We start from the raw sequence: 14423 nt of genomic DNA on the forward strand, positions 1-14423 counted from the left end.
AGCGGTCATTACTTCTCACTGAGCTTCCACCGGCTCAAATAACCATATTCTCCTCGTTTTTCATAGCGCTCATATCAAACTTGTACATCTTGTGCTGACAGGTGGAGGAGGTGGCTGGAATGACAGTGCTCCCCGCAGTCAGGGGGGCAGGCCTCTGGTGCTGGGGGGTCAGGGAGGCCAGGCCTGTCAGAAGTTCTGGCAAACTCGCGGAGGCTTCGGGGGCGGTGGGGGCGGCTGTGTCTCTGGAGGTGGCGGTGGAGGCTACAGAGGTAAGGACCAGAACACGGTGATAATGTGTTTAATACACAGTTTCTCAGCTCTTTGGGCTGTTTGATATCTTACATGACACACATAAGCATCAGGGATCAAGAAACAAGGAAGTCCAGTCTCAGTACATTCATTCTGTAGGCTTAGACATGACAGCTCCGTACCCTTGGGAGAGGAAGCTCAGGGTTCGCTCAATAAAACACTCTTTATTCATTTCTTGTACAGATCCACAGGGAATAACCCACAGTATATTGAAAGAGGAAGATAGATATTGAAAGAGTGTGAATGAACAAAGGCAGGATACATGTTTTACTTAATGCTTTGTTGTAGGAGGCAATACATCTCTGGATAATAATCCCAAACAGGATGGAGATGATGGGACGTCATTCCTAGGACCAGAGGGAGACCGATTCCTAGATCCTCTGAAGGGTAAGACATATGTCTGACATGAGCACAATAAAGTTGCTATAGATATTGTCATCACAAGGGTAAATAAAGCCTTCCAAGTGGTCATTGAAAAGGCTGTGCTACAGGTTTGATGATACGTTGCTTTTTTTTAAATGTACTATAATATCAATAGAGGTTTAGGTCTGAGCAGTAGTGGGCCTATATGCTGATAAAAAGCAAAACAAAAATAGGAAAATACTTAGCATTTGCTCATCGTTATTTTGATATTCAGTACCTAATTCTGACCCCTTTATAGATAAAGGGGTATAAGTATTACATTTAAAGGCAATTTGCTTAAATGTTGTTGTTTTTTTTAATACAGTTAACATAGAACTAATGGATAGATTATAGATAGTAGATTGTTTCAATTATATAATTTTCCTCATTTGTGGCTATATAATCCTTTGTTTAATAAAAGTACTTCTGTGGATGTCAATTTTAACACTGGGAGGTGAGAATCATGAATAGCATTCATTTTTATAAAGGTCAGCTATAAGAGCATTTTCTTCTTTAAACCATAATCACCACTGGTTTCTCCTGTAATTTCCCCCCTGCTTTGAACAGCTCCGTCTGGTACAACAGATTAAATCAAACCTGCATGTGACAGCAGACGGCCCGCCGTGCGCACTGAAAGACCCAAGAAAGGCCAGACATAAAGCCATTGATGCCGATGGAGTCGACATGTTTGGCTGAATCCACATTTTTAAGAACTCAAGGACCAGAACGAGCGGTGGTTTTCACAGCAGCTGTTCATTTACCTTCTAAGTGAAGGCTAAGAGGAAACATGCATACTGAAGGAAATGAGCTGGCCCAAAAAGATTTCTGATACTTCTTATATTTTCTCTTACTATGTGTTTTTCTTATCAATTCATAAATTGGAGATATTAATGTGAAAGTACCATTCTAAAACAGCATAAAAATGTCTACTAAGCGCTACACATTGTTTTAGATAAAAGATATAAATGCACCATGAGTGAAAATCATTCCTCTCAAACCCCCCCCCCCCCCCCCCCCCCCTTTATATTTTATGGTAACTTGATATTATGTGGTATGTGGTATTTTCAACAACAACCTTCAAAGCCTAGCATGCAGCACGTTATCTGCGCCAGTGTGCAGTTGTCATTTTATTTTCACACATTTTTATGTAGCTTGCCATCTCTATTAAAAACTGCATTTTACAACAGTTTTGGGGTTTTTTTTGTTTTTTTTCCCCCACTTAACAGTGATATTGCTCAAACTCAGGAAAGTCATTTGTTCAGTTGAGCTGGCCAATCAACTACACTGAAGAGCTCTCTATTCATATACATATGTACATATATATAAATATACACAAAAATTCTTAGTTGCTACATGATCTAGCTCTTGAAAACATGATATGTATGTCTGTACTGTATTGGTATAGAAAACATTATACTTTTAAATACATTTAAAAATAGATAGTCAAACCAAATCTTTAGATCAGTCACCACCAGTATATTTTGAATGCACTAAATTGATATGAAATTCTGTTATGGTAATCAAGGACTGCTTGGTAAACCCTTGAAAAGTACTTGTGCTTCTCTCCACCCAGAAGATCCATAACATGTTTCAGTTAGTATGCAGTCGGCAGCTGTAGTCAACATATATGTATTCTGCCTCTAACCCGTGGCAGTGTTTCTGGGTTAGATTTATGTATTTAGATTCCCGAATGCTGATAAGAGCATGCACACAGTGCGAGTGAAAATGTGCTGCCTCTTTCCACACTGTCGAACATTAAGGCTCAGATTGCTTATTTACGATGAACAGAAGCAAATGGCTGAATATATTAAGAAGACACCCTCCAGTATCTACCGGTACTCAATACTGTAATGTCATACACTATGATTTGTGAAATACTGTCTAATGTTCCAGATAGACTTTTAACCTTTTTGGCAGTGACTGAAAGTGTTTTCAACCCATTTTGTATCCTATGTTCACTCTTTTTTTATAGTGTAATTTTCACAACCAGTCCAAACAGTGCATACTGCCGTTGTGTACTTGGGCAAGATACTGTTTACCACCGTGCCAGTGTGTAAACATGGTGTGTAAAGAGTGTTTGGTGGGACCTCAGATTGGCAGCTACGTTTCTGGCAGTCTAGTCCGGGGCAGCTGTGGCTACAGAAGCTTACCAATACCAAATACAGGGAAGATAGGAATATTGCATGATTGTAAATTGAAAAAGCAACATTGAGAAAGAGCTATTATGCATTATGTTATTATGTGTGAAAGTAACCCCACTCACAGCATGAATGCATTTTTTCTAATTGACTAAACAAAACATACAGTACGTTTAATTCAGTAATGCGGAACATTCTAAGTAAAGCAGCTGGCAGACCAGAAAGTTACATACTATCTTTAACTTTTTTTGTTGTATTTTTCCCACTACTACTTGTTATATTCTAGCCTCACTTCACAGTTCTTGAGTTTGTCTTCCAGCCATTCCTGTCGATGAGAAAAGATGTATTTTACCTTTCAGCCATGGAGGGCGATGGCGAGGTGATCATCACTCCAGTCCAGAACTGCAGCCACTGCGAGAGCGAAGACTGCCACGAGAGCCAAGAGGGCATCATCTGTTACTGTGACGAAGGCCTCATCCTGGCACCAGACGGGGTGTCCTGCATCAACTCCACAGGTAGCCCACACTACATACACCTCAAATAATGGACCCGCAAAGTCATTTGCCCAAATAGCCTGTGTAAAATGAATGGAAACAAGTGGAAATGGTTTGTAAAGTGTAATTGTACCTGTAATAGACTGTGTCCGCGATCACATAATGAACTCTTCTGTAAAAGTAATTAAGCCCCGCAGGCTCTTTACTCTATTGAATCTTTATCAGAGGAAACATTTTTAATAGTGTCTTAATCAGTCATAATAATTATAAAACTGCAGGATAAGCCAAGTTATTATTGAAAATGAATCCCCCAGTGGCACAGATGTGAGATATTTCTGCAGGTATAAGTCGTGTTGGGTAATTTGTGATTTATCTCTGCAGCAGCGTCAGATTAAGGGTTTGGTTTTATCGGGTCAAGGATTTGTGATAAAAGATTTACTGTGATGACATTACACGCTGCATTGTGTCTGCTGATGTCTAATAGATTAAATGAGTCAATGCTACCGACAGTGCTGGATAAAACCTATTGAAAGTTGTGTAATATCTTCGTTTGATTATTTCCCCTGGATGCATAAAATTACCCATTTCCTTGTCTAAAATGTAACTGGAATGATTATTTGCAGAGGTTTTTCGGGACTAATTTCTACTAAGCACTGTAATTACGATCTCGCAGGGATGGGACAAGATCTCATGCCACAAACTATCACAAGATAAAACTATGATTGTGCACACATGTGAAAAATTATCTTGTTAAATTTGTTTTTACATTTGGGTTACACCTCTCTATCATGCTATTTGCTACTACAGTAAAATAATTTCACTACAGTCCATATAACACGTTAAAGAAGATCTCACAGGACTTTTCCTTCTAGTTCTGGTTTCCATGTTACCTCAAACAACCTTAGAGCAGCTTTTGCAATGATACAAAATCTATTAAAACTTAATCTATTAATCTGGCGTGTTAGTATCTTTAGTCTCAATCTCTAAATGGTGTGAAATCATTAAAATGATCATCAGTGACAATGACTTAAAAAACTTGGATAACACTATTCAGACCTCTCTAAAACTTTGGTGCAGTGCTTTATTTCTGGAGTCGGTGGCAAAATGACATTTTATTTCCGACCAAGCACGAGGCAGATGTGTAATTATCTTTTTGTAATATGTTAACAACTTGTCTTTACTCTCAGCCCATAATTTCCAAATCTGCTTCAGCTAAAGTCACCTAGTAGATGACACCAGGATGCAAGGTCCCAATTTCAGTTTATTCTTGCAGATGAGTAGTTTTGTTTGAAATCTCCTATTGTGGTAGATAGATAATTGTATTGTACTGTATTGTAATTATACCAGCCATCGCAGCTCCTAAGCTCCTGTATGTCATCATTCTCACATCATTAATTAAGTTGTGAATCAAAGTGATTATGAGAATGTTAATCCTCCTCTTGGGGAAAGATAACAACTGTGATGCTGTTGTTGTGTCGTGTCACACAGAGGTGTCCTTGCTGCCTCCTCCGCCCTCTCTCTCACACCTGGCTCTGGGTCTGTCTGTGGGTACCTCCGCTCTCATCGCCGCCCTGCTACTGGCTGTGTCTGGAGTCATGATCAGTAAGTATGCCGAGTCTACATGTATACTCGATTATTGTTTGTCTTTTGAGTATTTTGTATGTAATAGGTAATCATGAAAATGCATTATATAGCTGAATGTAATTTGGTTTTGTTTTTTTGACAATGGCCTATAGAAATTCAATACACTATAGGCCAACAGAATAAATCCACTTCAGATCTCTGTAAAATTTATTCCAACATTCAATATTATTAGCAGTATTCTACAGCCTTTATTGCAGACTTAAGTTGCATCTGCTCTCCAGAAAAACATGAAATTAATCATTGTATGCTGTTGACATTTTCTTCTATGTAGCCAGTGTGATTAAATAAGTACTGCCCATTAAAACACCATGCCAGTCTCAAAAATCAACCATACAAACCTATCGTAGTCTAAAAAGGGCATCTAGTTACATTTTCAACCTCTCTCCCCAGAGGAGAGCCTCAAGAGAAAACCGTCAAGGATCTTTTGACCTTTATGGCTGACAGCTTTTGCTTAAGTTAGAGTTTCTTTCACTAGATTAACATCTTTAACCTTGCAACACTCGAGTGATTCTTTGAACAAAATTGAACTCTAAGACAGACACCTGCAAAGTATCGCTAAAATTGCCTTGAATCTGCGCCTATTTACTTGGCATTATGTTGCCATTCTGTGCTTTAATCAGGCTTTAAACTCCTCCACCGGCTGACTTCTGCCCTCTCAGACAGCTCTTGTAAAATGACCATGAAACATACAGCTACTGCCTGCATTTGTCTGTCTAGGCTCGTTCGCATCATTATAGCCATCGAAAAGCCATTGTCTCGTCCACACATATAGACCTATGCTAGCCGTAGGCTAAGCACACTCACCAACACATTACCAACATTGCTCCCAGGCCTATTCACACACCAGTAGACCAGGCTGGTGCAGGAATCCCTCAGTGATGTATGAAACCACTAATGATGGATGGTTGCTTAGTGGGCACCTGACAGCACTCATGCATTAGACATCGCTGGGTAAATAAATACACTCCACATACACCCAGAGGAATACACACATAGTAAGTGCACTGAATTGAGCTAATGTCTTCATAATGTAGGTCAGGACTTCCGTTGCTGCAGCTCCACGTGTCTGTCAAAAAGTAAAATAATCAATAGCTTGCTCAAGTAGAGGTTAAAAGTCCACTGAAATTCATTTGGTGTTACAGTTTTTAAGTTTTTATATACTTCCTTGATATATACCATAAAGTAAAACTGATGTCTATGTGGTCTTATGTAAACATTAACCAAGACAGATTTTGCCCATGTAAAGTTTGAAATGGTGAAACCAATCAAATGTGGACTCAGGATTGAGCCTTGAAGAACACCTTGAATTGTTTGTTTATGTATTAACCTTTATTTAACCAGGTAAAAACCCAATGATATCTCTTTTTCAAAGTGACCATTTGTCAAACATTTGTCCTCCTAATTTTTATGTATTTACCTTTGCAAAATACCACAGGTTCTGTTTTTGATTGAGTTAGATTATTTTTTTAGCCTTCATATCTTAAAATAAGAAGCAAAATTTGACAGAACACTTTTGTGCATTACCTTTTCAAGTCAATAAGAAAACAAAAGACAGTTACTTTTGTTTATAGTTTATTCTGCCAAACTCTTGCAGTGTTGTTTGCCAAAGCAGAAGTTTTATAAAGACAAGTCAATAATTAACAGTAATTTGTGTCATTATCATTATTTCAGAAAGCCTGACTTTGTATTGCAGATTACCCTGTGAAAACGCATTTGCTTTTCTCCCTGCTCCAGTGTATAGACGGAAGCACACAGAGCTGCAGTCCATCCAGCTGGAGCTGCAGAGCCCAGATTGTAAACTGAGTAAGCTCCGCGCCTCCACCATCATGACCGACTACAACCCCAACTACTGCTTCGCTGGGAAGACCACCTCAGTCAATGACCTGAAGGAAGTGCCCCGCCGAAACATCTCTCTTACCAGGTCAATGGCTGCTACTACGGCCAGTGCCAGTATAAGCCCCAAACAATACTAATGATTATACTTTTGTTACCTAGAAATCTTTATTAACAATAATTTGTATAATTAATTTCCTTTCATGCGGTTTATAATGCATTCTTCATTATCCTGCACTTGGTGGTGGTAAACTACTTTGAGTGATGGATAAGGGCACTTTATAATTAGGGAGGTAGTCCTTCAGTCATTTAGTTTATCAACCGGTCGATGGTGTCTTTGTGACATTTTTTTTTTATTAGTTGGCTAATTATTTATATATAGATTTGTTTTAGAGATTATAATGATTTATATGGACCACAGCAGGAAAGAGAAAGCCTGGAGTGGGTTTTCACAGTGACCGGACAGTTTAATGTGCCTTTTCACTGTTGCTGTCACTTACTACTCTGTATACATAAATGTTTTTGCATGAGATCTTATTAATTTTGGGAGCGCCATGTCGCACCCCCTTTTTATTACTATTTTTTGTATAGATTTGTAATAAAACCTCATTCTACATTTTCCTGTTTGTTTTAAATAGAACTATAGCGTAAAATACTTTGTCAATATCTCCTGGTGTCTGGGTTGAAAATCTCAGCTTTAGTAAAAATATGATGTTTGCATCACCTCATGCTAAAGTATATTGACCCCAGACTTCTTGGCTTATATTTTGAAGTCTGTTTGGTGTGAAATCTGCTGCTTTAATGCCTAAATAATAGATGTGGTGCTTAATACTGCATGTGTTTTGTTCCTCCAGAGGTTTGGGTCATGGTGCCTTTGGTGAAGTGTATGAAGGCCTTGCGGTGGGGATACCAGGTGAACCCAGTCCACTCCAAGTTGCAGTCAAAGTAAGTCCTTTTAGAGAGAGCCGTGGTCTGAATAAAAATGACCCTCATGAGCCCAGTGAAGATAAATAATTAGGGTAGGACACATGCACTTTAATACTTTGCATAGTTCCTTTGCAGTTAAACTTTAGCAGCTGAAACACTTCCTCATCTTTTTTGTCTCATTTACAATAGACCCTTCCAGAGGTGTGCTCGGAGCAAGACGAATTAGACTTCCTCATGGAGGCCTTAATCATCAGGTGAGGCAAAGTACAAAGCCGTGTTTCTAATTAAGTGCCAACAAAGCAATTTTTCATCCACTGTTATTCCTGTGCAGTAAGTTCAGTCACCAGAACATAGTGCGCTGTATCGGGGTGAGTCTGCAGGCCATGCCCAGGTTCATCCTATTGGAGCTCATGACCGGAGGGGACCTTAAGTCATTCCTAAGGGAGGCACGGCCAAGGCTGGTAAGGCAAACTGCTTCTACCATCAGTGTAATATAACTCGCCTGCTTACAGATATCAACTAATCTATATGTATACGCAATCAGGAACATCCATCAAGCCTCACGATGGTGGATCTGCTCAACGTGGCCAGAGATATTGCTAAGGGCTGCCAGTATTTGGAAGAAAACCAATTTATACACAGGTGAGTGGCCGGATGAAGATAGAAATCAAATAATAAAGCTTGCCTGAAGACATTTTATAACCATAGAAAAATATTGTGTCCATACTAATTAAACTAGGAATGTCAAAATCTAGGCATCAGTCCTACGCACTAGATATTTTGTTATACCTTTTGGCAAATATCCATAATTAACTACTGCAAATCGTGACAAAATCAAATCAGCAAAAAACTTTACTTGAAATTATATCCAGCCAGTACATAAGGGCTGTGCATGCTTTTTGCTCTGCACATAGAGGCAGGGAGGACAAGTGATGAGTTAGGCTTCACAGCTGCCAGATGGGCGAGCGGCTTGTGTTTTTATGGTCCGTATCCATGGCATGAGTCAACAAATAGCCCCCTCTGTATATGCACATTCACTTGTTCAATCCAAGAATGAAATGGAGTTGTAAAATAACACTAAAATTATAATGAGAAATATAAACCCAACTTTAGTAATGGTGAGACATGAGACAATGTGTAAAATAAAAAAGATTTCTAACCATCAAATACTGACATTTTCTCCCAAGCTTGCTGCACACCCGAAGTCAATCTAATTAAAATACTGTTATTGGCTTTTTTTTTTTGTTGCCTTTGCTTACATGAAATCTTCATGTCTTACTTTTTTATTGCTGCTTTTTGGAAACTTCAAAATTCAGAATTCAGAAACACCTTATTCAAAGTTTACATAGTAAATGCCATTTATAAAATATTTATAGTAGAATTTAGAATTTATAGAATTTATAACCAACTAAATTCTATAAACTTTTGAGAGAACAAGTTAAATAAAATCTATTAAACTTTTCAAACTTGTCTGCACTATCTCTCTTCTTCAAACTTGTGATAAATTGGCCTCATGAATCCCAATGTCGAACCTGCTTTTGTCCAATCCTGTTCCTTTATATATAGCCTGCCTTCTCACTTTCAAACCTATATTAAAATTCACCCTCACACCGTCCTTGCATCTAATTTCAATTTTTATGACGTTGTGTTTACTCAGGGTTGAGCTGGGGGCAGGTGAATAGAGTGGGAGTAGCAGGCACTTGTGGAGAGCTGCTGTTTTTGGAGGATTACAGTTAAAAGATTCACTGTGGTCCTTCAGACAGGTTAATCTACTGGGTTAATGCTTCCTGAGAGAAACATACACCTCTTTTTATTGTCTGCGCTTTACGATAACCTTAGTATTAACAATAGAAACTGCAGCCTTCTGAATCAGAGCTGTAGAGGAGAGTCAGCTGGTGAGATAGTGTCATAACACAGGTGGGTTTGTAATTGTCTCAATGAAATGGGCCTTTAAGCTGCAGTTAAAATTGAAAGTAAACAGGATCGACACAAAGATGCTAGTTAACGCAGTACTGCTAACAGCCTGCAGTACTATCGTTGTGTAATGTCCTTCCCCGCAGCTGCTATGTCCTTGCCTATATTGAATCATTAATTTGGATTGTCACAGGCGTTTTAACAAATACCAGTCAAATTTACATACATCACCAGCATATTTAACTAAGGTGAATCTAATTATGTGAGATTCATGGTGGCATAGTGGTTGGTGCTCTTGTCTCTCAGCAGTGATTCTGTAGGTAGGAAGCTGTAAATCCAAGACAAAGATATGAAAGCAACCGTAAGAGTAACTGTTCATTCTCCAATTTTGCAATAGTGAACCCACATACAGGTATGTGTATGTGGATATGTGACACTGCTCACAGTGAGAATGTATATATACCTCCACAAATATTGCACCTTTAGGTCCAAAGTTGCAGCTATAGGAGCCTATTTCAAATTTACCAAAAAATATTTTAATTACTTATCAAGTAACTACTATACTTGAAGAATTAGAAGATTTAAAAAGAAAAAAAAAGTACGAATTACGATCCCAGACACAAGGTTGTTGTTATTCAATGCATAGTATCACAAGTGGGCAGTTGCTAAGCATTTCTGGCACAGCAAAGTGGGGCATCGTGGTTGAGATGTGCGCCTTTTTAGAAAGCCCTCACTTTCAATCAACCCAAACTATAACTTTATCCTCATTGTGTCATTTCACATACAAGTTCACCCCTGTACAGAAGCATACCACAAACACGCATTAGGATTTCTAGGCGCTAAAATCAAATCAGGCTTTGTCTAATAGAATATATGTCTCATGTTTACTTGATTCTGCAGATTCTAGCTTCATTTCATTCTACCAAGACATTAGCATAGTGTGCATAGAACTGTCAGATTTTTCACAAAGAATTCCCATGGCAAATATGAGGTTTCTTTAAAAAAACACATCTTTCTATATTCCAAGTATGTCTCAATCTGAGCTCCTGTTGCACCATGTGGGTAGTATCATAAAAGAGTACACTGTAGGAAACCAGTATCTTCGCATCTTGCCCACGTCTACGGCTGGTTACACTAAAATGAAGAATCTACAGGGGAGTGCTGCTGAAGCTTCATGCCTGGAATTCTCATATGTGCAAATATATGGAAAAGATTTAGTAATTTACTGACAAAGTGGGGCAGTGAGATGATACAATGCCATGGTTCAGCTCATATACACTCCCACGTATGTCTTGCATTGTGTAAAATAAGTTTCATGTCCAAACTTTGTGTCTGTATTTCTTATTTTTGTTTTGTGTTTTTTAGGGACATCGCAGCACGTAACTGTCTACTGACCTGCAAGGGACCTGGTCGTGTGGCTAAAATTGGAGATTTTGGGATGGCTAGGGATATTTATAGGTAAGGATCCGTGAAAGATGGGTAGAAGTTGTTTGTGCAGTGGTAAATAATGTTCTTGGGAACATAATGACCACATAACAAGTTTCTTTATATCTGATTAGCTGTGAGAGTGTTTTATGTGGCATTTTTCTTTCTGAATGAGCATGGACTTCCCATGGGTATCTTCTGTCACTTTTTTACCTCTGTTCTGTCTTTGAATCACTACTATGCCTGAGATAAAACAAACGTTATGGGATCAATTCCACCATGTTCATAGTAACAGGCAGCAACATATATAGATCTCGGGGTCAGATGTGAAAAATTGTGTGTTGGTTGTTGTGCCAAATGTCCATAGTAGAAAAAACTAAACAAAAAAAAACGTGCAACAACCAGACAAGCTGCTCACTACAGGTAAATACATCTATTGCTCTGATTCTCTGATTGAGATTGTGATATTGTTAAATTATCTATGAATGATTGCTCACTTTTGTATTTAGTGTCTTAAAATATCCATTGGTTAAACATTAGGCCAACAGAAAATACTGATGATGTGTGCCAACAATACTGTTCCATTGGCCCAAGCCATTATACTGCCAGACGTTTTTTGCATTAATCCTAAGTAGTGTGTAATTTGCGTCTTTTTAACTTTAATGTAGCTTGCATCTCCAATATCTGTGTGACTCTATTCCCTTCCCAGAATGCCTTGTGGTATGACAACCCCATCTATATCTCTGTTATTGACCACTACAGAATTATAATCTGTTTTACTTGTCCCCAATGGGAGATTCTTTAAAAACACTCCACAAAAGCTTCAGTTTTGGCGATGCTTTAATATAAGCATTTATAATAATCACAAATAGGCTCTTGTCAAACTCTTACCCATTCTTCCAGCTTCTTACACATCCCCTTAATGCATCATACCCGCTAACAAGCTCCATGATGAAGAGATAATGAGTGCAGCTCAGTTCTCCTGTCAGTGGTCGTAATGATATGGCTGATTGCTGCTTTATACTGCTACTCCCTGTGGACTCGCTCACTGTTTATTACTGAATGAGCAGCGGATTATTCCCTATCACATTGTCATACCTGTGTTTTACTCTCCAGTCCCTGTGGAGCGTCATTATTATTCTTGCCTGCGCCTTTTTTAGCGATAGCAACATGTGGAAAAGCTTAAATGAACGCCGTATTCTGCAGGGAAATCTCCTAAAGCCTTTCATCTGCAAAGAAGCTGGAGCGGGGGGATGTGTCACAACAGCCAGCCACGGCGATGCACCATTTTGGAGTCGCCCGATGGAGAAGTCACGTAGGAGCAGAGACTAGGCAGCAGTAAAACGCATTGTCCCGATGGGGGCTGCTAGATTTAATTGCTGATATCAGTTTTTCAGGTGCCTGGTGACATTCTTTTGTTTTATTCTTAGCCCAAAGCTGCAGCGCTGACACTAGGATTTTATATGTATTTTCTCATTGTTATTTGAACTCTTTGTTATTTGAAGGGTAGTTGTTTTGATGTCACTATGTCAAGTGGGCTGTGTGATGATGTGGCCTCCCGCTATGTGCTGTAATGTTATTGTGGGGGAGTGCGTGTGGAGAGGGAGGGGGGCTGATGGAGACCGCTGTGTCCAATGGCAGCCTGTTTGATACTCACTGTGAGGGTCAGAGGTGAGGATTATCTGACATTACACTGTCTATTTTTGAGCTTTCATGTCACTCGATGCATATAAATTGTCCCTATATTGAATAAATAAGAAAAAGTCTATTGTTGGTTTAGGTGGGAAAGGTTTTTGGCTCTGCCCCTTTACCCAGTTACACCAATATAAATTAATAGTCAAAATATTAAGGCTGATGGATTAATTACAAATCAGTTAAAATCGCTATCTGAATTGACATTATTAGCAAATCACTACAATTTTTTAAAGTACCATAATTTCCACATTTCCAGTCTCAACAAACGAAAATCTGTCTTATTCTGCATAAAAACCCTTTAGTTTAGATTTGTGCTGTACTGAAACGTGATTTTTGAATTAGTTTGTCAGTTCATATTTCAGTCTCGTTGTCAATTTTTCTGGACACATTTGAAATGTGAAATTTTAATAGAATCCTGTGAACATAAATTACAAATCTCACAATCGCAATAGCAGTGTCAGAAAAATCACTATTGTATATTCTTTCCAAACTCATTCAGCCCTAGTGTTGTCACAATATTTCCATTTCAAAGTTGACACTTGCCACTTGGGAAAACTCTTCATACTAATTTTGATACCACAACTGAATATTTGTATAACATAAACTTGAGTAGTTTCTTGAATAATATCACGTGGTCTTGTACTAGTTCTGATACAAACCAGAGAGACCAGATTCAAACTATTTGGAGAGGGATTTGTTGTGTTTGTGTAATGCATTTCAGTTTGTTGAGATAGGAGCATGCAGCCCATAGGAGTTATAATCTGTACACAACAAAGTGACTGAATTAACTAATTCCCCAAATCACATTAGTGTTGCTCATCATTCATGAAATCCATCAAAAATCATTAATATTTCAGATAGTGGGGCAGTAATCAAAGTTTATCTCTCCACTATTGATACGGCACATGGTCGTCGAGTCCTTGAGCAATACACTTCCTCAGCTTTATCTTACCAAAGGATGTGTGAGTGAGTATTTGTCAGTATAAATGGGGGTGGCTCCTTAATAATTGTCCCCATAGAGGTAGCATGTATAAAATATATATGACCATACTATACCATGCATTAGTTCCTCACATTGCCTAAGGTCCTCTTTAGATGGAAAGCTGAGTAAACAACTGCTGCCGCTTCATAATACTCTGAGGAAAACAGGCACAAAGACAGGTTAAAGACTGCTCTTGCACAACATTTTAGTATTTCCACTAAATAGCTTTTATACAGCTGTGTGTGTGGCTCAATAAATGGTTAGTCATGTCAGCTTGCTCCCACAATTATCAGACTGCATACTGTGTCTGCAGGTCCCTCGTTGCTATTCCACACAACTCCTCTTTGTTTCTTGCTGCCACTTTTTGCCTTGGTATTTTCCTCGCCTTGCACATTAAATCCCTCACGCTAGCAGGAGCAGACATGAGCTACGCAAACTCATCTTGTCTATAGATTTTCCGGGACTGTATTTAAGCCTTTCCCTAATCTGCTTGCTCTGCCTTTGCCGCTCAGTCGGGGCTGCTGTTAGCTGTCATAATAAACATGTGCCTAAACCGCAGGAAGAGAATCAAAAGGGCTTGATCCGGTGATAAAAGCTGTTTACACATCTCTACTTTTTTCTACAGGGTAATCTTTTTGTTTTGTGAAGGTGCATTTAAGG

General features: G+C 38.8%; 1 protein-coding gene across 1 annotated transcript in view; it reads left to right on the forward strand.

Annotated features, from left to right (window-relative positions):
• The window catches only part of alk (ALK receptor tyrosine kinase), a 186779-nt gene that overhangs the window by 166377 nt on the left and 5979 nt on the right, over positions 1-14423 (forward strand). Inside the window, exons 14-23 of the mRNA XM_033988718.2 lie at positions 102-269; positions 598-696; positions 3209-3364; positions 4832-4945; positions 6722-6908; positions 7675-7765; positions 7937-8001; positions 8079-8208; positions 8292-8389; positions 11027-11119. Of these exons, the coding sequence (XP_033844609.1) occupies positions 102-269; positions 598-696; positions 3209-3364; positions 4832-4945; positions 6722-6908; positions 7675-7765; positions 7937-8001; positions 8079-8208; positions 8292-8389; positions 11027-11119 (1201 nt within the window). The remainder of the gene's footprint in view (positions 1-101; positions 270-597; positions 697-3208; positions 3365-4831; positions 4946-6721; positions 6909-7674; positions 7766-7936; positions 8002-8078; positions 8209-8291; positions 8390-11026; positions 11120-14423) is intronic.

The sequence above is a fragment of the Periophthalmus magnuspinnatus genome, chromosome 22, assembly GCF_009829125.3.
Source record: "Periophthalmus magnuspinnatus isolate fPerMag1 chromosome 22, fPerMag1.2.pri, whole genome shotgun sequence".
NCBI classification, from domain to species: Eukaryota; Metazoa; Chordata; class Actinopteri; order Gobiiformes; family Gobiidae; genus Periophthalmus; species Periophthalmus magnuspinnatus.